The sequence below is a fragment of the Carya illinoinensis genome, chromosome 11 (genome assembly GCF_018687715.1).
Source record: "Carya illinoinensis cultivar Pawnee chromosome 11, C.illinoinensisPawnee_v1, whole genome shotgun sequence".
NCBI classification, from domain to species: domain Eukaryota; kingdom Viridiplantae; phylum Streptophyta; class Magnoliopsida; order Fagales; family Juglandaceae; genus Carya; species Carya illinoinensis.
The window spans coordinates 37,225,469-37,251,859 of NC_056762.1; the positions used below are offsets into that span (position 1 = coordinate 37,225,469).

Genomic DNA, 26,391 nt, shown 5'->3' on the forward strand with positions numbered 1-26,391 from the left:
TTTTGGCGGAAGAGAAAAAGGTGAAGATGATGGAAACAAGACTGAGAATGGAGATGAACCATTAAGAACTGATGAAGGCATACGATTAATAAGATGACAAGCAGTAAAAACACCATCACTCCAAAACTGTTTAGGAACATGCATATGTAGCAATAGTGCTCGGGTTACATCTAACAAATGCCGATTTTTGCGTTCAGCCACCCCATTCTGTTGGGGTGTATATGAACATAATGTTTGATGAACAATTCCTTTGTCACTTAGGTAAGCAGCAAAAGCACTAGATAGATATTCTCTAGCATTATCAGAACGCAAAATCTGAACCTTTTTGTTAAATTGAGTTTTAATTTGTTTCCAGAACACTTGAAATATGGAAAGAAGTTCAGATCTAGCCTTCATAAAAAACAACCATGTCACACGAGAGTAGTCATCAACAAATGTAACAAAATATTGAAACTTGTTTGATTCAATGTTGATTGGTCCCCATATGTCAGAGTGAACTAATTCAAAATGACTCGACGCTCGTTTATCAATACGAGGAACAAAAGACAGACGATGGTGTTTACTAAGTTGACAAGCTTCACAAGAAAAGGGAGACACTTCCCAAGTTCCTAATTTGACACTTCAAAAGAGAAAGTGATGGGTGACCTAGGCGACAGTGCCATTCAAAAGCAGATGATGAGGGGGTTGTAAGGGCTCGAGTGGGTGACTGTTGAACATCAAGGTAATACAGACCACCAGCTTCATGCCCCGTACCAATCTTGTTCCCCGTCTTGAGATCCTGAAAAACACATGAAGAGGGATAAAAAGTCACTGAACATTGTAGATTTTGAGTAATCTTACTAATAGACAACAAACTAAAAGGAAAACTCGGAGCATGTAGGACAGATGACAAGGATATGGAGTCAGTGAGTTTAGTGGATCCAATGCCTGTAACTTTAGCAAGAGAACCATTAGCAAGAGTGACTTTTTGCAGATAGTATAGTATTTAACTTAGACAGGGCAGAAGACAAACCGGTCAAATGTTCATTAGCTCCTGAATCAATGATCCATGGACCTTGAGTGGATGAGACAAGACATGCGGATGCTATACCTGAGTGGGTAAGAATAGCTGTGGAAGATGAAGCCCCTGTGTGACCCAAAAACCGCTCATACTCATCCTTTGATATACTAATCATATCTGAAGATGAGTTGGAGCTCATTGACTGTGGATCATCTTGGAAAGTGGCTTGATTAGCATACCCAGATGGTCTACCATGTAGATCCCAACAATAATCCACTGAGTGGTTAGTGCGACCACAATGGGTGCACTTACGAGATTCACGACCTCGAGTGCGATTATCTCTGGTATCACGTCCCCCACGTGCACCTCTACCACTCCGACCTCCACGCCCAGCAAGAGCAACATAGGAAGCAGTTAAAGCAGATCTCTCATTACTCTGATCAGAAGACAATGTAGCTCGCTGAAGTCGGGATAATATATCAGGAAATGAGGGAAGCTGTGGACTTGCCAAAATTTGAGAACGCACGGACTCATACTCCAGTTTTAAGCCAACAAGAAAACGAACAATATTAAAATCTTCTCGTTGTTTTAGCATACTTAGAACATCAGAAGTGATGGGTTGATACATTTTGAGTTCTTCACATATGCCCATCACTTGAGAATAATATTCTTCCAGGCCCAAAGCATTATGTTCCAACACGAAGAATTGTTTACACAACTCATAAATACGAGTTATGTTTCAAGCACCTGAATACATCTGTTTGAGATGCCCCCACACCTCTTGAGCAGTGTCAAAATGTATTAAACTTGAACAGATACTAGGTTCAATACTAGTCAACATCAGAAATAATATTTGAGCATCTTCCTACTCCCATTGAGCAAATGTAGAACTAGTCGAAGCACGAATTGGATCAATCAGATGAGTACGACGAAGACCCTTGCCTTTCAAAAACATTTCAACGGATCTTGACCACAACATGTAATTCTTTCCATTTAATTTCACCGAAGACACAGGCAAACTAATATTTGGTGCAAGTGCCATTGACTCAAATTTAGTTGTCATGGAAAAGATACCAAGATATCACAACAATCCACTTAGAAACAAAGATTTCACATAAAAAAACATGAAATATGGACGAAAAACTGGAAAATACAACCTGGAAAAGTAGAAATCCAGATTAAAAACCCAAATATCGGGCCTGTATCGGGTGAAACACGTTTGAACCGGTCAAAAAAGTGTTATACCGGTTCGGAACCGGTATGTATCGGCCTGAAAGTGGCCGGAACCGGACTGTATCGGCCTAAATCGGGTCTGTTTCGGCCGGTATCGGGTCTGTTTCAGCCGATATATGGCCGATATGGGTCTGCCTCGGATCGGGTTCGGGTCGGTCTCGGATCGGGTCCGGGTCAGGCTCGTTTGGATCTGTCTCAGATAAGCCTATCCTAGCCCAGGATAGGTTTAAGCTATCCGTGTTACCAAACGGGTTTTATTCCAACCTGGAATAAAACCTTATACAGGTTTAGGGTTATGCCTATTCCAGAACTGGAATACGAGCTTACCTGCAACCAAACGGTACTGGATTAGCGACGGTGACCCCTTCCGGCGGCTGAAGACGACGGCAACCAAGCTCGGTACCCACAGAAATCGCCGGCGAGTTCACCCCTGGTGTCCAGTACCGGAGATGATGCTGGAAAGTGGCCAGAAGTGCTTCAAAACCACCACACGGAAACACGCCGGGGAACACGGTGAGCTCACAAACTGCACCCGAAAAATACTCTCAAACCATACAAAACTCAGATTCGTGAGAATCGTGCTCTGATACCATGTAGACGATATTTGAGGAAAAAATACTCTGTTTTCTTATTATTCACAGTGTACATACAAGTGTATATATATACCCTAAATACAAGAGACCCATATACCCTTATACAAACACATTATAGACAATATATTCTAACAAGCAGAAAACCATTGGAAAAGAGAAAATACAAAAAAATTCCAGATTTCCACCACTACACGCTCCTTGTTGTTAAAGCACCTATCATTCCTTTCCAACCATAGACACCACATTAAGCACAAAGTTATCATCCGCCACATTGCTGCCAGTTGAGCACTATTGTGAGGCCTATTCCAGGATGCTAATAGATCCACCACACTCTTAGGCATAACCCAACTCAGCCCGGCTCTATTAAGGATGCTAGCCCATAACTCCCTAGCCACCTCACAATGTAAAAGCAAATGATCTATCGATTCCCCACTCCTTTTACACATGTAGCACCACTCCATGACAATCGTACTTTGCTTTCTTATATTATCAACAATTATAATCTTCCCATGTGCAGCTGTACAGGTAAAGAAAGCAACTTTACACGGTACTAAAACCTTCCATAAACTCTTCCACAGAAAGAAAGTGGGCTGTTGGATTGTCAAAACCATGTAAAAAGATTTAATGGTAAACTTTTTTCTCCTCGTGTGAGTCCACAACATACAGTCACCGCCATTACCTCCTAGCTTTGCTGAATACAAATAATTGTAAAAATCTGCCAGCTCTTCAAGTTCCCAGTCTTGAGTGTTTCTTGTAAAAGTGACATTCCAAGTTACCGTCCCATTGGCACGACATAGTACTTCTGAAATTGGGGCCTGCTGATTTCCAGCCAAGTTAAAAACAACTGGAAAAATAGTGCAAAGAGGGCTCGCCCCACTCCATGCACAAACCCGCTTTGTTAAAAACAACTGGAAAGACAGTGCAAAGAGGGCTCGCCCCACTCCATACATTGAACCAAAAGCGGGTTCGTGCTTCATCACCCACCTCAAACTTGAGATATTTTTCAAAAGTGTTCCACCCCTTTCTTATGAATTTCCATAGGCTTACTCCATAAGACCCCCTACCCTCTTTAGAACACCATCCCCCCCACGCACAACCATATATGTGATCAATAACCTCTCTCCACAACGAGTTCCCTTCCATTTGGTACGTCTACAGCCACTACCCTAATAGTGCCTTGTTAAAAACACACAAATTTCGTACCCTAACCCCCCATTCGTAATCAGACAGCTCACCCTTTGCCAACTCACAAGGTGAAATTTGAATTCCTCCCCCATGCCACCCCACAAGAAAGCTCTAAACAACTTTTCTATCAAGTTTGCCACACCCACCAGTAATGGGAAGATTGGAAAGGGTGCTTTTGATGAGGGTTAATCTCCCCCCTTTTGAAAGGTATAACCGCTTCCAACCCGATAATCTTTTCTCAATCTTCTCTACCACTCCATCCCAAATACTCTTTGCTTTGAATGACGCCCCCAAGGGAAGTCCAAGAGATTTCATAGGAAGAGAGACAATTTTACAACCCAATAACTCCACTAAACAGGCTATATTACTCACATCCCCCACCAGACCCAACTCCAACTTCCCCAAGTTCACCTTGAGTCCTGAAACAGCTTCAAAACACAACAAAACTGCCCTTAGAGCTTGAATCTGGCCACTAACAGTATCACAAAAAATGAGTATCATCCGCAAAAAGTAAGTGAGAAATGGAACTAACATTACTATTGCTGCCCACTGCAAAACCAGCAAGAATTCCACCCCCCCCCCCTTTCTCTCGGAAGCCTCCACCATGCAACTCAATGCCTCCATTACAAAACCAAAAAGGAAAGGGGATAGCGGGTCTCCTTGTCTCAAACCCCTATAAGTCTGAAAAAATCCACATGATCTTTCATTGACTAAAACTGAAAACCAAGCGGTCAAAACACAATGTTTAATCCATTCATAGCACATATCCCCAAAACCACATCTTCTAAGCATATATAGAAGAAAGTCCCAACACACATGATTATAAGCCTTTTCCATGTCTAGCTTGAAAAGTGTTACAAGGATAATTTAGGCATATACATATATTGTATATTTACTAGACTGTATATAGCAGACAATTAGACTGTAATAACGTAGGAAATACTTAACGTATGGGCTGTAGATAACGTGAGAAATGTATATTTACTAGACTGTACATAGCAGACAATTAGACTGTAATAACGTAGGAAATACTTAACGTATGGGCTGTAGATAACATGAGAAATACTTCACGTGTACAGAAAATCTGGTGGCAAGTAGGCGCCGAAATGCTTAGCAACAGATTTGTAACTCTTTATAAATAATGAAAGAAACCCAAGGGAAAAGGCATTCAGACCTTTTTTGACATGGTATCAGAGCTTCCACTCTGATGTGGTCTTAATCCTTGAGAGTTTCTGAGTAGCGACGTTGGTGAGTTTCTGAGTTTGTGGTGAGTGTTTTTCTTGCACGTCTGTGGGTTTCCAACTTGTGGGCTTGTCACCTTGGTGGCTGTCGGCAGTTCCAAGTGGTGTTTCTGTGCCAGTCGGCACTTTCTGTGGTGGTTGACGGCGTCTGTGGGTGGCTTTGAGGTTATCAACAGGTTCTGTGTAAAGCTGTGTGGTGGCCGACCACTTCTGGTGGTATTTTCTCCTCTGTTTTGCGTGATTTTGTTCTGGGCAGTGGAGTTTGGTGCTTATCGGCACCTTCCTTTTTATTCAGAAAGAATTCGGCACTTTCTGAGTTGTTTTCTCAGAGAGGTGTTTTTTTTATATTTTTTTGTGGCTGTGGGTTCTCGGCTTTTTCTAAGTTCTCGGCATTTTCTGATTTGTGGCTGTGGGTTCTCGGCAGAAGCATTTCTGGGTTGCTTTTCTTTAGTTTGCATGGGCTGCTATTTATTTGGACTTACTTTGATAAATTCTGTAGGCTTATTTCTGCTCCATTATGTGTTTGGGCCTCCCTTTTATATTGATAATTTGGGCTGATAAATTGTGCTGCAAATTATTTCCATAGGATTATTTAATTTGCATTACGTCTTTGGGCCTCTCTTTCACTTGAAGTTGGAACTAACTTGATTTGGGCTTCTCTTATTGGGTTCATTTTTTTTAGTAGACTTTCATCATGTCTATTGAAAATACTATTATTCGATTTACTGGAAAGAATTTTCCTACGTGGGAATTTCAATTTAAAATATTTTTGAAAGGGAAAGAATTATCAACTCATATTGATGGTTCGGGTCAAGTTCCCACTGATGAAAAAGAACTTGCACAATGGGAGGTCAAGGATGCTAAAGTCATCTCTTGGCTGTTGGGGACGATTGAGCCCCATCTTGTAACCAATCTCCGCTGTTTTACTACAGCTCAAGCTATGTGGGACTATCTCCATCGCATTTATCACCAGAATCACAGTGCTCGGAAATTCCAATTGGAGGTGGAAATTAGCAATTATACTCAAGGTAATTTGACCATTGAACAATTTTACTCTGGTTTTATTAATCTTTGGAGCGAGTATTCTGCTATTGTTCATGCTAAGGTTCCTCCTGCGGCCTTCGCGGCTCTTCAAGAGGTTCATACTGAGAGTCAACGCGATCAGTTTTTGATGAAGCTTCGCCCTGAATTTGAGCATGTTCGAGCTGGTTTATTAAACCGTAGTTCAGTTCCTTCTTTGGATATTTGTTTGGGAGATTTATTACGTGAATAACAGCGGTTAACCACTCAAATGGGTATGACTTCTGAGAAAGTCTTTTCCGAGGCTGTAAATGTAGCCTATGCAGCACAAGGGAGAGGGAGAAATAAAGTGCAGTGTTTCAATTGCAAGGAATTTGGTCATATTGCCCGAAATTGCTCTAAGAAAGTTTGTAACTACTGCAAGAAAGAGGGTCATATTATCAAAGACTGCCGAGTGCGGCCTCAAAATCGCCAATCCCAAGCTTTTCAGGCTACTGTTCAGTCCTCTTCTTCTTCCTCTTCTGCGCCACCAACTGTAAACTCCGATTCATCTGTTCTCACACCAGCAATGGTCCAACAGATGATTGTGTCTGCTTTTACAGCCTTAGGCCTGCAAGATACGGATACTAACTCAACCTCCTGGATTGTTGATTTCGGCGCTTCTAATCATATGACTGGAAATACAACGGGTCTCCATAGGATCAGGTGTCGAGGACGGTAATCGCGAAGGGGCCTAAAGTGGGACGTTTATTTCCTTTACAGTTTTCTATTCCTAAAGTTGTTTCTCTTGCTTGTACGACTACTGCCAATGTTAATGAAGTCTGGCATAACAAATTAGGTCATCCTAATTCTGTTGTCCTGGCTCATCTTATGAAACATGGCTTTTTGGGCAATAAAGATTCCTTTTCTTCTTCGCATGTATCTTTTGATTGTGCTACTTGTCGTCTTGGTAAAAGTAAAACTTTACCTTTTCCTACACATGGTAGTCGTGCTTCTAATTGTTTTGAGATTGTGCATACCGACGTTTGGGGTGTGAGTCCTGTTATTTCTCATGGTCAATACCGTTATTTTGTGACATTTATCGATGATTATAGTCGATTCACCTGGATATATTTTCTCCGTTCTAAAGCTGACGTATTTTCTGTCTTTCAAAAATTCGTTATGCTTGTCGAGACACAATTCAGTACCTGTATCAAAACTTTACGCTCTGACTCAGGGGGGGAGTATATGTCTCATTCTTTTCAAAATTTTCTTCAGCAAAAGGGGATCATTTCTCAGCGTTCTTGTCCTTATACTCCTCAACAAAATGGAGTCGCTGAGCATAAAAATCGTCATCTCTTAGATGTCGTCCGTACTTTGTTGATTGATTCATCTGTACCTTCTAAATTTTGGGTAGAAGCTTTATCTACTGCTGTCTATTTGATCAATCGTTTGCCTACTGCCACTCTAGATTATGATTCTCCCTATTTTCGATTATTTGGCATGTCCCCTGAGTATCAATCCTTTCATACTTTTGGGTATGTTTGTTTTGTTCATTTGCCACCTGTTGAGCGTCATAAGCTTGCTGCACAGTCTGTTACGTGTGCCTTTATGGGATATAGTCCTACTCAAAAAGGATTTGTTTGTTATGATGCTCATGCAAGCAAATTTCGAATCTCACGGAATGTGATTTTCTTTGAAAATCAATATTTCTTTCAGTCTCAGGTTATTTCTGATCCTCCTATTACTCTTCTTCCCGCTTTTGATGATGTGCTCTCTTCTATTGAGCGATTTAAACCAGGTATGGTGTATCATCGACGTCTTCCTCCTTCTTTAACGCCCCTTCCAGACACTGATCCGCCATCTGATTCTACGGTTCCTATACCTCGGCACTCCACCCGGGTAACACATCCACCAGATAGGTATGGTTTTCCTCATATCTCACTTACTGCCACTCTCGACATTGTTTCTGTTCCTCACTCTTATGCCCAGGCAGCTACCCAACCGTGTTGGCAGCAGGCCATGCAAGAAGAAATCCAAGCTCTTCAAGACAATCACACTTGGGATCTTGTGATTTGCCCCTCTAGTGTCAAACCTATTGGTTGTAAATGGGTGTACTCAATCAAATTTCGAGCTGATGGCTCACTGAGCAGATATAAGGCCCGTCTCGTAGTTCTTGGGAACCGACAGGAGTATGGTATTAATTATGAAGAGACATTTGCACCTGTTGCCAAAATGACTACTGTGCGGACTATCTTGGCACTTGCTGCATCGCAAGAGTGGTCTCTCCAACAAATGGATATGAAGAATGCTTTTCTACATGGGGATTTGAAGGAAGAAATCTATATGTCTCCACCTCCCGGCATGTTTGCTACACCTTCCTCAGAGGTTTGTCGGCTACGCCGATCCTTGTATGGACTTAAACAGGCTCCACGTGCATGGTTTGATAAATTTCGCCTTAAACTGCTTGCTTTTCATTTCACTCAAATTCAGTTTGATTCCTCTCTTTTTCTTCGCAAGACTTCTGCAGGAATTGTATTGCTTTTGGTATATGTTGATGACATTGTGATTACTGGCTCCGATATTGAGTTAATTAAACAATTACGACAACATCTCAAGGCCTCTTTTCACATGAAAGATCTTGGTCCCCTACAGTACTTTCTTGGCCTTGAAGTGCAGCTTACTCCGACTGGTACATTGTTACACCAGCACAAATACACGCGGGAAATGATCTCATTGGCTGGTCTCCAATCGGGTAACTCTGTTCTTACTCCCTTGGAGGTAAATCTTAAGCTTCGCCAGGAGGAAGGCGAGCTTCTATCAGATCCATCCTTGTATCGGCAGCTTGTCAGGAGTTTGAACTACTTGACAATTACTCGTCCTGACATTTCCTTTGCTGTACAACAAGTCAGTCAATTTATGCAGGCTCCCCGACATCTTCATTTAGCCGCTGTTCGCCGCATTATCTGATATCTAAAGGGCACCTCTACACGTGGGTTGTTCTTTCCTAAAGAATCTTCCTTACAATTGGTGGGGTATAGTGATGCTGATTGGACCGGATGTGCAGATACTCGTCGCTCTGTTACTGGCTGGTGCATGTTCTTAGGCAATGCACTTATTTCTTGGAAGAGTAAGAAGCAAGATAGAGTTTCCAAGTCCTCCACTGAGTCTGAGTATCGTGCTATGTCTTCCGCATGCTCTGAGATCACATGGCTTCGTGGGTTATTGGGTGAACTTGGTTTTTCTCAGCTATATTCCACTCCTCTTCATGCTGATAATACCAGTGCTATTCAGATTGCCGCTAATCCTGTCTACCATGAGCGTACAAAACATATCGAAGTCGATTGCCATTCCATACGTGAATCCTTTGATAAACATGTGATTACTCTCCCTCACATTTCCACTTAACATCAAACTACAGACATATTCACTAAAGCTCTTACTCGGCACCGACATCAGTTCTTGGTCGACAAATTGATGCTTCTTGATCTACCAGCATCAATTTGAGGGGGGATGTTACAAGGATAATTTAGGCATATACATATATTGTATATTTACTAGACTGTATATAGCAGACAATTAGACTGTAATAACGTAGGAAATACTTAACGTATGGGCTGTAGATAACGTGAGAAATGTATATTTACTAGACTGTACATAGCAGACAATTAGACTGTAATAATGTAGGAAATACTTAACGTATGGGCTGTAGATAACGTGAGAAATACTTCACGTGTACAGAAAATCTGGTGGCAAGTAGGCGCCGAAATGCTTAGCAGCAGATTTGTAACTCTGTATAAATAATGAAAGAAACCCAAGGGAAAAGGCATTCAGACCTTTTTTGACAAAAAGGACCCCCGGGGTGCCTTCTCTTAACTGGCTGTCCAAACACTCATTTGCTATCAAAACTGAATCCAAAATTTGCCGGCCCTGAACGACCTAACTTGTAATTAGGTGTTCGTTGTTGTATACTTCTTGTGTACTTGGACTATGACTATTTACTAGTTCCGATAAAATTTTAGAATACTCATCAAAAAAATATTTATCTTCAGAGTTGTAAAATAGTTTTCTATATCATTATTCCTTTGGGTAGTAAATGTAAATGAAAAAATGTATAGCAGTTCATAGCCAAGCGAAATAACAACAAATGTTGCAAACAAAACCATACTGTAAAGTTGCAACAAAAAATTATGAATATATGCAATTGGAATCAAGACACTGATATTTCTCGCGTTCAAAAAAAAAATAAAAAAGGAGGAGAAAAGAATATCAAACCGGATAGTGGTCCAGCTCGTGGTTGAGATGGTCATGCCGCCTATTTACTTGACAAGCAGAAATATATAGCTGAGTCAGGTCATGGTCCAACAAACAAGCAGCTGGAAGCACTGATCTGACCTCTTCAGAAAGAGATGACACCCCCCCAAGAAATGGTTTCTACAAAGTGAGAAACACCATATCCAGAAAAATACAGCAAATTAATAAATATAAACCAGCAGCAATGTGAGAGAACTCATTTTTGTTAAACAAATAAAGAAACCGACCAGTTTTTCCCCATAAAACTGGTGCAATAGCTTGGCAGCAATCATTCCAGATTCAGGGCACCAATGACGTAGTGCCGGGAAGAACACATTGAATTCTATCCGAGCAATCAATCTTAGCTCATTTGCAAGCAGGGCCAAAGGATGTGTCCTTACCACCTTGGACTCAAGATCTATGGTACTTGCCACCTATCAGTATAATCATATCCATTTTATCCAACAGTAATGGGCAAGCATAACATATATAATCATAAATAAACAAATTTATAGGCGAAATGAAACATTTGACTCACCCGACTATATGCAGATTTTATTGATCTCTCCACATATGTTTTCAGTTTTCTCGTTGCACTCTCATTCATAGCATTCAAGTTAATTAACTGCATAAAATACAAATGATTGATCCAATTATCTTAGTCAATGTGACTAGATTCAGAAGGTTTGTCATTAGGATGTTATGAGAGTAACTACTTTCCAGCAACAGGGAGAACAAGATTCAGCAGAACTCAAACCCCTGTTTTCCATACATGAGGGAACATGTCAAAACCGAGGAAAAAGTGGGGGCACCTCATCACATAGTAAGGGAAGAAAAGAAAGGTGAACAACACCCAGTCCCATCCATAATACCATCCATCACTTCTAAAAAACTTCTTGGAATGAGGTTAGCCATTGTTAAAGAGGGCACACTCTTATACTTCTATTTATTAATTATAAGAACCCAACCTCTTGGTCGAGCTTAGAACTTTTTTTCCTTCAAACTTTATTCCATTGGTCGATTGTAATAGACTTTAACGGCATGAACGTACATGATTTCCTTGTATCTTTAGACACCCATGCCTAGGTGTTGCTCTGGTATATGTCCCGAGTACATGGCTTCAGCTTTCCTTAATAAAATTCATATTTACCGATAAAAAAAAAGCACCCAACCTCTTTGCATCGAAATTCATGAAATTCAATTCTTCCAGTTGATAACAAGGCCATCATAAAAAGGATAGGTGGCATGGAAACAACACATGGAACCCACAAAACCAACAACCAACAAGGTCCTTTAACCCATAAGAGGAGAACGAGAAATTCCTAAATTGCAAAGGAAACAACCCACAATCTAGCAGCTGCCTGACAATACCAAGGAGATGGAGCAACAATCTCCTCAGAATATAGACAAAGAAGATCAATTGACCAAAACCAAGACTCTAAGATTATTTACTATGAAAACCGTCTAGAGCATCCATCCAGTCATACAAAAATCTCAAGAACAAGATGCAAGTCTGCAACAGTCTCCTGGAAGAGAATAACCATCCAAAGACGCAAAATTTTGAGGAAGAAAGTAACTAAGAGATGACCCTTCCTATGAAGGATCTATCATCTTCATTGTTGATACCCAACATGTGGCCCATCGAGAAAAATCAATTTCTTCTAGAAGATTAGCATATTTACCAACTGCATACAGTAGATTGGGCCTCTAACCAATTTTGATGCAAGGAAGGCTAACGAAATCAAGTAATCAACCGTCACTCAAATAACCAAAATCAATTGAATTACTAGTTTATTTTCTCCCTCCCTTCCTACTGTGAAAATGGGCGTATGAGATCTCTCACTAATTTTGAATCAAGGGAGGCTAGTGAAGTAAATGTAAAATATGTTATCAAGACAGTCGTTTTTTTAAAACGCTTATAATTTTAGTAATGGAAACATATGAATGTTGCCGAAGTACACAGGGAACTAAAAAGATCAAAGTTACTAGTTTATTCTTTTCCTCCCTCCCTCCCAACTGCCTACAGTGAACATGTTTTCATCCCTATCCCACATTTTGAGGGAGGCCAGGAAAATCAAGCTACAACATTTTACCAAATCATTTGAATTTTACAAGCTTCTTCTGTCCCTCAATATCCAAGACATTAAGAAGTTTCAAGTATGTGAATTCATCTCCATAAAGTTTTCCCTTCAATTTATCAATGCAAGTAGCAAAGATATATTAAAAGAGGTCAAAGGGTGTTTATGGGGAGAGAACATACACACACCCATGAATGAAAAAGAAGAAATTATTAAGGTTTAAAAGGTAGCAGGCCATAGACTACAAAATATTTATCAAAAACCAACTGCCTGAAAAAGAAATATGTTTCATTTAATCAGTGGATCCTGCAAGCAGTATACATTTCCTTCCACTACCACAAATGAATGCGAACTCACACTGCAGCAAAACAAACCTTGATATCGCCAAGATCTCCAGGAGTAAGAACGCCAACTGCTGAGACCAAGTTGATCATCCTTGTAAAGTCATCAGGTTTCTGAAACAAGAATCTCATAAGTAGAAGGAACACCTGTGAATATAAACTTTGAAGGATCCAACAAAAATAAGTCAAAAGTGACAAACATGAGCATTCAAGTTCATATTAGTCAGAACAAAAATACATAGGGTTTAGCAAAAATAAACAAATAAATTAGGCAAACAGTCGAGAAGTGGAGTCCATACACTTAAATTGGAACGATGGATAAAACAGTCTGGAAAACTATTGGAGAATAGAAATTGACCTGACTGAAATGTAGATGATAGTCTTGCAGCTTACTGTCACACCAACTGCTTATTGAGAAGAAAATGGACTGCACCAAACTAAACTTCCTTTCACTGCCATTGCATTGCCTTGAACATGTTAGGCTATCCATGTAATGCTCCTCCCCATCATTATTTTCGGCAGATATAACCTTCTGCAACTCCAGAAGCGCATAATCTAATAGCACAGCTTCATCTGTCCCTACATACTTCAATAGGGAGAATTGCAAAAATTAAATACTAAAATCATACTGATGCATAGTTCAATAACGTGTTTTTACAAATGAACATATAACTACTGCAAATATTTTATTTTATTTTTTGTAAGTAAAAAGAAATTTTATTCAACAAATGTAATAGATGAAGCCCTTGTACACAGGAAACACACAAAAGAAAACACCTAATTACATTCTAAAAGGGGAAAAAGAAGACAGAAAATCATGAGCTGAAGCTTCCATCAAGCCCTAAAGCAGAAAACCATTGCAATAAAGAAAATACAAAGAATTTCCAGATTTCCTCCATGGTGCGCTCCTTATTATTAAAGCATCGCTCGTTCCTTTCCCACCAAATACACCACATGAGACACAAAGGAACCATCTTACACACTGCAGCCACTTGTTTAGAACTACAAAGCCCCATCCAGCATGCAAGCAAATCCACTACTTTCATCGGCATCACCCAAACCAGCCCAACTCTACGGAATACACCATCCCACAATGTCTTTGCCACCTCACAGTGCAAAAGTAAATGATCCACAGATTCCCCATGTTTCTTACAAATGAAGCACCACTCCATAATAACAAAACCCAGCCTTCTCAAATTATCGATTGTCAAAATGTTTCCAAGCGATGCTGTCCATATGAAAAACACTACTTTGGAAGGCACATGAGACCTCCAAAATACGCTTCCATGGAAAAGGAGAACAATGCTGAACAGTCAATACCATGTAATAAGACCGTACCGAGAACTTTCTACTACCAGTATGCTTCCATGTCAAATTATCCATCTCACTACCCCCAACCCACAAGTAATATAGGAAGTTGAAAAAATCAGACACCTCATCAAGTTCCCACTACCGTACAGCTCTAGTAAAACCAACATCCCACAGCAAGATTCTATTAGAATGGACTAACACATCAGAAACAGAAGCATACCAATGAGCTGCTATATGAAAGATAATCGGAAACACACTAAAAAGAGCCCAATCACCGCACCAAGTACCAAACCAAAAACGGATCCTTGAACCCTCACCCACAACAAAGTTCGTATGTTTAAAAAAGTTCTCCTGTCCCTTTCTAATAAATTTCCAAAGACTACACCGTAAGTCCCCCTAACCTCCTTAGAACACCACCCCCCCCCCCCCCCCCCCCCAAAACAAAAAAATCACATCCATATTTCCAATCTATAATCTCTCTCCACAATGACTCCCCTTCCAATAGATACCTCCACAGCCATTTCCCCGACAAGGCTTTGTTAAAACTACTCAAATTTCGAACCCCCAAACCACCATTTGAAATAGGAGAACAAACTCTATTCCAACTAACAAGGTGGATCTTTGTCTCCTCACCCATTCCTCCCCACAAAAATGTACGAAATAATTTTTCAATACGGTTTCCCACCCCTGCAGGCAAAAGAAAATAAAGGAAGGTAATAAGTCGGGAGATTCAAAAGAGTACTTTTAATAATAGTGATTCTACCCCCTTTTGATAGATATAACCTCTTCCAACCCGCTAGCCTTTTCTCAATCTTATCAACTACCCCATCCCAAATAGACTTAGCCTTAAAGAATAAAGACGCCCCAGTGGAAGACCAAGATATTTCATAGTTAGAGTACCCAAGTTTACCTTAAGGCCTGATACAACTTCAAAACATAGTAAAACAGCCCTTAAGGCTTGAATCTGTCCACGATCAGCATCACAAAAAATAATAGTATCATCTGTAAAAAGAAGATAAGAAAGTGTGATAAAGCTATTGTTAACATTTCCCACCGTAAATCTAGAAAGAAAACCCCGCTTACAACAACCTCCACCATTCAACTCAAAGCTTCCATGATAATGACAAAAAGGAAAGGGGATAACAGATCCCGCTATCTCAATCCTTGAGAGCTATGGAAAAAACCACAAGGATTTCCATTAACTAACACTGAAAACCGAGTAATAGAGATGCAATGTCTAATCCATGCACAACACCTCTCCCCAAAACCACATCTCCCAAGCATATAAAAAAGAAATCCCAATTCACATGCTCATACACCTTCTCCATATCCAGCTTACAAATGACACCCAAGGCACCCTCCCTCATTTGACTATCTAAACATTCATTAGCAATTAAAACAAAATCAAGTATTTGCCTACCCCAAACAAAAGCATTTTGGGGTTTAGAAATAATTTTTTCCATCACTGTACTCATGCGATTGGCAAGCACCTTAGAAATTATCTTACAAACTCAACTTACCAAGCTAATAGGGCGAAAATCCTTCAACTCAGAGGCCCCAGCTATTTTAGGAATAAGAGAGATAAAGGTGGCATTAAGAGACTTCTCAAGCTTTTGATAGCTGAAAAATTCCTGGAAAACCCTCAACGCATCTACTTTCACAACATTCCAACTAACTTGAAAAAAAAAGAAACTATGGAAAAACCACCCGGGCCAGGGGCTTTATCTTTGACCATTCCACAAACCACCTAATAAACCTCATTCTCCTCAAATGGTCTCTCCAACCAGCTTGCAGATAAAGAATCCAATGAATAAAAAACCAAACCATCAAGAGCAAGTCTCTAATCAGCCGTCTCGATTAGTAGAACACATAAAACTGCACAATATGATCCTGAATCCCGGTAGGAAAAGAAAGCAAATTATTTTCAGAATAAAGCATCGCAATAGCATTACCACGCCTATGTGAATTAGCCATTCTGTGAAAAACATTTGTACATTTGTCACCCTCTTTCAACCAAAGGGCCCTCAACTTTTGCCTCCAAGAAATCTCTTCCCTCAACAAATTTCTTTCAAGCTCGATCACCACCTCTGTTTTCCTCAACATTGCCTCCTCATTCATGGCCTCAGTCTCCTCCCCATCCTCCAAAGCATGCAACTCCTCCAAAACGGAATTTTTCTGATTATCAACATTCCCAACAACTTCAACATTCCACTTCTTTAAGTCATTCTTCAAGGCTTAGTTTACTTGCAAGGATAAAACTAGGAGTTCCAGTAAACTGATAAGAAGTCCACCAACTCCTAACCCAATCCTCAAACCGTCAGCACTAAGCCACATATTTTCAAACATAAAATACCGTTGACCCCTATGTATACATCCACAATCTAGCAAAATAGGTAAGTGATCTGAACAAACCCGAGGCATTCTCTTCTGACATAACTCAAGGAAATGAATCTCCCAAGATGAAGAAACGAGGACACTATCCAATCTTGACCAGCTCCTACTATTGGACCAAGTGAATCTCCCCCAACAAGGGGAAGATCCAAAAGATCCAAATCAAAGATAAACTCCAAAAACTCCTCCATGGCCGACGAAATACTAGTGTCTCCCGAATGCTCACCAGTGAAACAAGTTATGTTGAAATCCCCACACATGCACCAAGACAATTCCCACAAATAATACGAACCCGCCAATTCCTCCCATAAGAACCATCTATCTATGTCCAAATTTGGCCCATATACTCCTACAAAAGCCCATTTCCACCCATCTTCAATATTTGTAAAAGAACACGCCCCATACACTCCTCCATCAACTCCACCACTCTAATATCCCACATCAAACGGACACCACCTAAAGCTCCCGAAGAAGCCAAATAAGCCCATCCCACAAAAGAACAGCCCCACAAGCTACTAATAATAGTTCTATCAATAATATCCAGCTTCGTTTCCTGTAAACAAACAATATTAATCTTCCAACTACGAAGAAGCGACCTTATACGAAGACGCTCGTTAACATCGTTGATCCCCCTCACATTCCAAGAAAGAATCTTAGGACATGCTTGGGGAATGAGATGAGATGAGAATTTTATGAATAGTAGTAAGATGGTTTGTAAATAATAGTGAGATAGTTTGAGTTGAGTATTTTTTGGGTTTTGGGAAAGGAGAAAGAAAAAGTTGAATAAAAAATATTATAAAGTTAAAATATTGTTAGAATATAGTTTTATAATATTATTTTTGTTTCAGGATTTGAAAAGGTTGAATTATTTTTTGTTTGAAAGTTTGAGAAAGTTGTAATGGTTAGTTTGAAATTATGTGTTTGAGTGATGTTTGAGGAGATAGGGTGAGATGAGATGAGAATTTTGGGATGAAAACTTTTTCCAAACACGCCTTTAGGCTTCATGAGAAACAATAGATGCCCTCCTTTCAATCTATTCCTACCCACACTGCCTACCTTTGAAGCATAATTGATAGAACATTCTAATCTTTATAACTCCCTCTCCTTCTTAGAAGCTTACTTCAAAAACGAGGAGTGACCAGCTTTTATAGCCACAAGAAGGGCCTTAAATTGCTCTTCAAAACCAACACAAGGTATCCCCACACATGCCTGTACTTCTTCAACCTTTTTTAAAACCCAATCCAAGGCTAAACTGGTTAAAGAATGAGGCGGGAGTGTACGAAGAGAAGTCAGGCTCCCCACATCCTCATCAAAGCATTCCCCTCATATATCTCCAGTTGTAATCTGGGTTCAACGAAATCCTCTTCATCTAAAACCTCCTGATGTAGTTTCCCAGAATCAGCCACCACAAGACAATCGGCCATCTTAGCATTCAACAAATTTTGAACTAGCAAAATAGGCTTTAAAGACAAAGGAACTGACTCCAGGAGATGCACGCATGTATCCAATGGAGCAAGAGACACGAGTGGGTTAATCTCCCCTCCACTCAGCGCCTCCTTATCGACATCCCAAAGTGCTATTTCGCCCTTTTCTACTTCCGACGTCAGAACTAAATCTATCACACCACCAAAAGAGTCGCCGAAGACCAGCGAATAGTTCTGTGCCACATCCAAAATCATCGGGGCAGGTAACAGCGCCAGCGAGCTTGAAGGAGTAGCCGAAACCGAAACACCCGATACACCAAGATTGCGTTTAGCCTGCCATGCCCTTTTTGGGTTTTTAACCAGGCCTGGCCCATTCACTATTCTTTTACCCTTCTGATCATTAATCTTCTTGCAGCCCACACTTAATAACAGCCCATCACCCAATAAACCTTTCTACGCATCCACAAACCCATTATTAAATCCATCAAAGCCCACATGGCCCAAACCTGACTCAATCCATTTCAGCATCAAATCAATGTTATGTTTTATGTCCAATAGAACCTCCTGCAAGTTCTGCAACGATAAATCATTCCCAGACCTTGTCGTGCCTTCGTTGGGACCCACGCCATCATGCTTGAGAATATGAACAGCCTTCTTCGACGACTGCCCTTCCGAGTGTGAAATCTTCCCACCAACCGCCCGACAAACCTCCCCACTGTCCACCATACTTGACAGCGTCTTCTTCAGAACATCCACAAAGGACTCCCTCCTTCCCTCAGCAACATGAGAAGATGACAACAACTTCTCAAATCCTCTGCAATTTAGCCCAAAACAGAGGATGAAGAAACCACCTTTCACAATGAATCCTCAAACCTTCTCCACCCCTAGCCTTTTAATCCTTTTGGTACAGTGATAAATCCACCGATAAATCCACATCTTTTATCTTGTCCAAACTCCGACAAAGTCAAATATCTTCCAAATCTAATATGGCATCTTTGAGCCACCAGCACCTAATTCCCCTTCCTTCAAGTTTTAAAAAACTCAAAGGAGCCAACAAACGCTCCACAAGCTCTCACCACAGAAGCCAACCATTCCAAAGCAACAACATCAATGGAGATATACTTAGTGACCCTTCGACTGGTTACTAAGCATTCTCAAGATTAAACTCAAAAATCTTCTTATCAAAGAGCATCTTCCAATATAAACCCATCAATATACTATAACTATAACACTCCCAACAAACCGAAAAGAGGAAAAGAAAAAAAGAAGAATAGACAATGAAGCCAAACAATAAATAACAAAATGTAAGAGGTTAAGGAATTATTCCTGGCGAGAAGCGCCGGAAATAAGGTAGGAATTAAGGCAGAGAGAGAGAGAGAGAGAGAGAGAGAGAGAGAGAGAGAGATATAACATTGTTTGAACAGATTTTACAAGGTTGTCACCAACAAACACGATGGTGTTCGGTGGTAGATTAGACCAAGCTGAGGTGAGAGGCAAATATTTTATAATCTTAAATTCAGAAATAGTTTGGTCCCATCAAACAACGAACATGTGGAATTAAAAAATATCGAAACAAACATTTGGTCAAACACCAGATGACGATTGTACCCTTTCCCTTTATCCCTTATTAAACATAGTTGACTATATAGCAAATAGGAGAGTACGAGATCGTATCCCTCCCCCCCCCCCCCCCCCCCCCCCAAAATCCATATCATGAATCCCCAACAATTTCCATAGACATGAAAATGAGGAACACTATACAATTAAATTTTATTAGTAATCAGGAAAGCAAAAAATAATTTTCATTTACACTTTTTGCCAAGCAGACATTTGACTATTCTTTTGAACTATATGTTACAACCGCAAGAAATAGGAGTAATAAACTTTATACTGTCTCAATACACGATAAAAATTTATTATTAAGATCTCAAAATCGTGAATAAAAAAGGTTACATTGATAAAATATACTTCATGAGCATTAAGGGCTGTTGAGATAATCTATACCTGCTGGAAAAGGACCCACCCATATATCACATTATGCATTTTCTGTGTGATGCCTAAAGTACGCCAGGTCAATTTGATAAGCATCAGGAGTTCATTGGATTCCTATACTCGAGTAGCAAAATGGTCATCATTTTGTATGCAAAACTATGTCATATATTCTTAGTCAATCTCAAGATAAGAACAAATATACCATGATGAGCTGGCCTTCGTCAAGGACATCAAACACACCAAAAAGTAATTTCTCATAAATTCTAATGTTCAACTTATAATCAGCAGTCCAATAATAGGTTTCACTCTGAATACTGAATTTTCCAGGCAGAGAAGACAACTTTAAAGCCACTTGTGTGATAGCAGATAGAAACTCAGTACGTTCAGAAGGTGACATTGTAATGTCCCACTCCTACAATATCCAACAAACCAGGGATTCATTATTGCATTTTGTGAGGAGATCCAAAAAATAGTAATTCAAAACCAGTCATCACTACAATTCAAAAGAGAAGAATATTTAACTCAAAACATGAACATACCTTGGAATTTCTGATATTTTCAAGGGAATTTTTAATGGTTAGACGTTCAGATGCTTCAAGATCAGCAGAAAAACAAAGAATCTCTTCTAAGACACTCGCCTACAAAATAAAGAATCTCTTCTCAGACATGTAAAACAAAATGATGAGCCAAAGCTTAGAAACCCTTTCTTTTTGACTAAATAACAAAACCAATTATTATAATCTAATATAAAGACACTGGAGAACCGTATCAACACCAGCTGCAGTGTGTATCATTATATCGATAATTCTCCCCTAGGTGAGTTTCTTACAGGCTCTTTTGGCTTAAATATAGAAACTCATCAAAAAAAATTCTGGGACTTAAGTATAGAAACTTGAATTCCTTATGTCAAAAGATAAGAGCTGAAATGGTGAGTTCAACATGTTCTATTATCAAAGAGTTCATTACAATTCTCAATAAGTAGGTTCATTATAAAAAAAATTAAGCAAACCTGAACATTACCTGTCTACTCTTCCACTGCACATAAGACTTTTCATTTTGAAAATCAGACTTTAACATGCCACTCAAAAGTCCCAACGAAACTTGAGGAATATCAATTGGTCTGCACATTGTCCTAGCAGCGAATTGTGTCAACCTTAGCCTTATGCATGCATCCATTGCTTCTGAAATCTAGCAAAGAAATAATAACTTACCTCTTTGATTCAAGCAATGGTTTAGACAACTAAGCCAGCAGATTAAACTGAGAAATATAATAACTCTTCACCTGGGTTGATTTATTCATTGCAACACTTCACCAAAACTCAGTACTGAGACTCAGTAGTTATCAGAAGCTTTTTATAAAAGCAAATAGTTGAACTGAAAGAATTTTTCCCTTTTATTTTATCGCATTCTTAAAGCAGGGGAAGAAGTAAAATAAAAATGTCCAAATGGATAAACCGAAAAAAAAATAACATCATAAATAAACAGGTGGTGGTAATGTTTAACAAACACAATGAATCTGTATAAATATTTCACTGTAATAAAAATTTAGCTTGAAACCAAGACTACATTCATAAATAATAAGGAAGTTGATAATATCATAACAAAATAAAAAAGAAATGTATAATTGGACGCTGCAATCCTTTCTGCAGATAAAGTGAATACACCCTTTTATGCATCAACAACTAGTTAGGTGAGCGGGCTCTTGTGCAAGCCAGACATGGAAAAAGCTTATGACCATGTTAATTGGGATTTTCTGTGTTATTTACTTGGGAGGTGTGGTTTTGGGGATAGATGGATTTCTTGGATTAGGCATTGTATAACTATAGTTCGTTATTCGGTTTTGGTGAATGGAGCAACGGAAGGATTCTTTAACAGCTCTAGGGGATTGAGACGAGGGGATCCCCTCTCCCCTTTGTTGTTTGTCATTGTTATGGATGCATTGAGTCGTATGTTGAGATCAGCGGTTAATGGAGGCTTCCTTGCTGGATTTTCGGTGGGAGGTGTTACTATATCTCACCTTCTCTTTGCTGATGACACACTACTGTTTGTGAGCCGGACAATGATCAAATGCAGTACTTGAGGGCATTATTACTTTGCTTTGAAGCGGTTTCAGGCCTGAAGGTAAATCTCTCAAAGTCTGAAATGGTTCCCGTGGGAGGTGTGAACAATATTCAAGGCTTGGTGAATATCTTGGGCTGTAAGGTTGCTTCACTGCCTTTGAAATACTTCGGTCTTCCGTTGGGGGCTGCTTTCAAGACAAAATCTATTTGGGATGGTGTGTTAGAGAAAATTGAAAGAAGATTGGCCGGGTGTAAACGGATATACTTGTCCAATGGTGGTAGATTAACTCTCATCAAGAGCACTTTATCTAACCTCTTTACCTATTTTCTATCCCTATTTCTGCTACCTGCAAGTGTGGCCTCTTGTATTGAGAAAAATTTTCGCAACTTTCTTTGGAGAGGCATTGGGGAGGAAACTAAGGTCCATCTTGCTGGTCGGGATAAAGTTTGCTCACCGATTCCATGCGGTGGGTTGGGAGTGCGTAATGTGAGGGTTTTCAATAAAGCACTTTTGGGGAAATGGTTGTGGAGATATCATAGGGAAGGAGAGGGCTAATGGAGAGAAGTCATAGATTCTAAGTACGGGAGTATCCGCTGTGGGTGGGGGGGTGTTGGTGTTCTGATTAGGGGGACACATCGCATGGAAATGTGGAAAAACATTAGAGCTGGATGGGGAAGATTATCCAAGTTTTTCAGATTCACAATTGAAAGAGGTAATAGGGTTTATTTTTGGCATGATGTACAGTGCAATGAAAGGGCTCCAAAGCAGGTGTTTCCCATGCTCTACCAAATTTCTTGTGAAAAAGAGGCTGCCCGCGCTGATTTAGTGGTATTATCTAATGGTGTTGTCCATTGGAATGTAAGTTTCTCGAGAGCGGCTCAAGATTGGGAGTTGGATATGTTTGCTTATTTCTTTGACTCATGAAACAAAAAATTCTCAGTGCGCTCCTTTCTATACGGTTCTTTTAGGTTTTTCTAATGATTATAGTTTTCCTTGGAAGGCTATTTGAAAGTGCAAGGTACCTTCTAGGATTGCTTTCTTTGTGTGGACTGCATCTGTTGTGCAGATTCTCACTTCAGATAATCTGAGACAATGTGTTCTCATCATCTTAGATTGGTGCTTTATGTGCAAGAGAGATGGGGAATCAGTGGATCATCTTTTGTTACATTGAGAGGTGGCCTGTGTTAATGGAATGAGATCTTTAATCAGACCGGGGTGGCATGGGTTATGCCTAGAAGAATTAGGGATATTCTGAGGTGCTGGACAGGAATTAAGGGAAACACCCACATCGCTGCTGTGTAGAGAATGATCCCTCATTGCATTATGTGGTGCTTGTGGCTAGAGAGAAACAAAAGATGCTTTGAGGACATGGAGCGTTCTTTGGATGAGCTGAAGCGATTTTTTTACAATACTTTTTTACTTTCTTGGGCTTCAGCCATTATTTGTAACACAGACAATCTTCATGACTTGCTTGTATCTTTCACTAGTACTTAGGTGTAATTAGGCACATTTGTTGTATACTACCGGTGTGCTTAGGCAATGCATTTTATATCAATAAAATTTTACTTATAAAAAAAAAACAACTAGTTAGGTGAGTATTTTCAAGATCCATAACCTGGTTTTTCTTTAATAAGTAGTGCAATTTTATTGTGCACAGAGGCACACAACCCTCATACACAAGAAGTATATAAAAAACTAAAGCATTCATCATCCAGTTAAGTATCCAATATTCGACTTAAAACGAGTTGATCCTTACACCGAAACATCCACTTGGAAAGATATGCGTTTTCCAAAATCACAAGCAAATAAGAATTACAGACAGTATTTATAAAGGAAAGGAAATGAAATTATAGCTTGCCTGCATCTGAATGCGGATAATATCAATAATCTCTGAATGTCTTCCTTGAGACTGAAACTGTTGATGGCTTTTACCCCTTCTATTCTTCAACCCTGACAGAAGTTTAGAATTCCTTTCTTTCCTTCTATCCTCAACTGTATGTATTTCAACCCTAATTATGTGTAGGGAAAGAGTAAGAGATGGATAAAGCGAAAGAGAGAAAAAATCACTAAGTGTGCATCAATCATGGATACAAATAAACCCACATAAAATTGAGAGAGAGCAAGAGAAAGAAATTACCCAGAAAAGACCAAAGATGCAAGCAATATTTCATAGGCTGATGCACACAAGTCATCATCCGACAATCCTTCAAGAATCCTGAAGCTATGTATCAGTGTACTCAAAAGATGAAAGGCTTCAGGATATAAATACAAATGTTCGGAGAACACCAAAGAATCACAATTAAAACAAATAAACTTTCACAGGATGAATATACAAATTGTGGAACCATTTATTCCATCACAATTTTCCAAGTTGTGAACAAATTAAAGTAGACCATCAAACACCTGCATTCAGGCAAGATTACATATATATATATATAGATATATATATATGTAAGTAATACCTGCATTCAGGCAAGGTAATCCTAATGGAGGAAATTTCTCATTTTTGCACGTTGCCTCTCCATGTTTAGGACTGAACTCTTCCCCAGAGGCTGCAATGTCCTCGACAATCACAGGATCTAGTCTAGATGAAAATGTCACATGATTAGCAGTTCGAGTCACATCAGTTGGAGGTGGTACTCGCCTGGGGGGTGATCCAGACAAGTCTGGATCAGAAAGTAGAAAATAGGAATTCCCAAACTGAGAATGAATCTAGCAAAAAAAAACAAGAAGCAGAATACATTTAGGTGACATTGACAGAGGGATAAACATTTACAAAATCATACTTTGAAATGAAATTCCAGCAGCAAAGGTTTATGGAAGTTCATAAAGCTTTCGCAATATCAAAACCTGCCAATTCTTTTTAATTTTAATTTTAACCACTTGGTAAATATATTGACTTGGATGAAAACACTAAATTTCCAACAAATTCCAAGATTTACCGCTGCTTCAAAACCGCGCTTCTTTTCTAGAAATAATTAACAGGAACTGGACAATAGAGTATCTTAAAAAGATATAAGGTTTCGAGTGCGGTTCATATTTTGCCTTTCCCACATATCAGACGCGTAAAGGAATGGATACTTTTAGTTCTTTTTTTATGCAGGTAAAACCTATGAAATTGGTGTTTCTAGATATTATGGCACTAAGTGAGGATTCTAAAAATATGTCAAATATGTAACTTTGCTATGGAATGGGTGTTGTAAGGCTCACTTCATGAGTGTATCTGTCGCCTACTAAAATTCATCAAGTTCTTATCACGCCACCTGAAGCGAAATAAAAGGCTGAAACAACGCAATCCAAGATACAGAGTCTTTCCTTACCATAACTGGGTTAGAAGATTCATCAAAGAATTTCTCAGTTGCTTCAGAAACGTCAACCACTCCACCTACTAAAAACAACAAATAATGGCAACTTCCCAGTAAGAAGCAAAGCTAGCAGTAAAATACTAACGTACGCACCCGACTCCGTTTGATCACCGAAAAAATTCAACGTACACCGCAGAATGTAATTCCGGCGCTCAACTGAGCTGAACCAAACAGTTCTACTAGGCAAGGTTGACCAGAGGTCGCGGTTTTTTATTTCCTAATTCAGCAACTTCTTTTTAACAAAAAAGAGTAAAAAAAACTAAAGAAGACAATTGAACTAAGCTCAGACGAATGGAATTCATTGTTTCCCATAGCTTTCTTTCTTTACTTTTCCTTCCTCGGGAACCAAACGGAGCGGAAGTTGAATTCAAAAACTGACCGGATTTTATGCAGTGGAGGACATAATCGACGCTGATGTTATCCAAGTCGACGTCGGAAAGAGCGGCGATGGGGCCCGCAGAGGTTCGGAGCTCTTTAATCAAACCCGAGGACAGGAGGAACTCCAAAAGCTTGCGACGCTCTCCACGGTACCGCTGTAAAAGGAGCGAAGGTGGCTGCTCCATCGGATCAAAGCCGCGACGGAACGAACCAGAGAGAAAGGAAAGAGCACGGAGCACGCTGCAAGCTGCAAGCTGCCCGCTGGTTTCTTCGACTGAAAAAGTGCGACACGGAGAAGAAAAGCATATAACTCGAAAGTCCCTACATTTGGAGGAGCGCGAAAAGGACCAGCAGAGGGTAAACAGGACAATTGATGGTTCTTTAATCTTTATCGCTTTTTCTTTCTTGGGTCCGATTTAACTCGGAAATCTCAAAAGACCCTAGCTACATTGCTTAAATTATAATTTCGCCCCACCAAACTCCCGGCTTTTGAAGCATCGACCATT

General features: G+C 39.7%; 2 protein-coding genes across 3 annotated transcripts in view; both read right to left on the reverse strand.

Annotated features, from left to right (window-relative positions):
- The window catches only part of LOC122282975 (protein unc-13 homolog), a 42,445-nt gene extending 16,188 nt beyond the window's left edge, over window positions 1–26,257 (reverse strand). Inside the window, exons 1-14 of one of the 2 annotated variants that reach the window (XM_043095074.1) lie at window positions 25,887–26,257; window positions 25,463–25,527; window positions 24,605–24,854; window positions 24,280–24,346; window positions 24,001–24,151; window positions 21,102–21,269; window positions 20,621–20,719; window positions 20,284–20,493; window positions 20,094–20,195; window positions 13,322–13,549; window positions 12,997–13,077; window positions 11,083–11,169; window positions 10,793–10,978; window positions 10,527–10,685 (exon numbers count right to left, since the gene is read on the reverse strand). In XM_043095074.1, coding sequence (XP_042951008.1) covers window positions 10,527–10,685; window positions 10,793–10,978; window positions 11,083–11,169; window positions 12,997–13,077; window positions 13,322–13,549; window positions 20,094–20,195; window positions 20,284–20,493; window positions 20,621–20,719; window positions 21,102–21,269; window positions 24,001–24,151; window positions 24,280–24,346; window positions 24,605–24,854; window positions 25,463–25,527; window positions 25,887–26,070 — 2,037 coding nt within the window. In that variant the 5' untranslated portion in view covers window positions 26,071–26,257. Of the gene's footprint in view, window positions 1–10,526; window positions 10,686–10,792; window positions 10,979–11,082; window positions 11,170–12,996; window positions 13,078–13,321; window positions 13,550–20,093; window positions 20,196–20,283; window positions 20,494–20,620; window positions 20,720–21,101; window positions 21,270–24,000; window positions 24,152–24,279; window positions 24,347–24,604; window positions 24,855–25,462; window positions 25,531–25,886 lie in introns of both variants that reach the window. The other variant, XM_043095073.1, reaches the window with a different exon arrangement.
- Window positions 639–1,738, reverse strand: LOC122282979. The gene is made up of 2 exons (XM_043095081.1): window positions 1,013–1,738; window positions 639–778 (listed from the first exon to the last, which is right to left on the reverse strand). Exons 1-2 carry the CDS (start codon window positions 1,650–1,652, stop codon window positions 741–743), a joined length of 678 nt encoding a protein of 225 aa, XP_042951015.1. The 5' UTR covers window positions 1,653–1,738; the 3' UTR covers window positions 639–740.
- Window positions 26,258–26,391: the final 134 nt, after the last annotated feature.

Bases quoted from the DNA above. Each gene is read 5' to 3' on its own strand.
- LOC122282979 (XM_043095081.1), bottom strand. From the start codon at position 1,652: ATGGGCATATGTGAAGAACTCAAAATGTATCAACCCATCACTTCTGAT. The intron at 779-1,012 runs GTTTGTCTTCTG...TGTGTTTTTCAG, and splicing joins AGCTAATGAACATTTGACCG to GATCTCAAGACGGGGAACAA.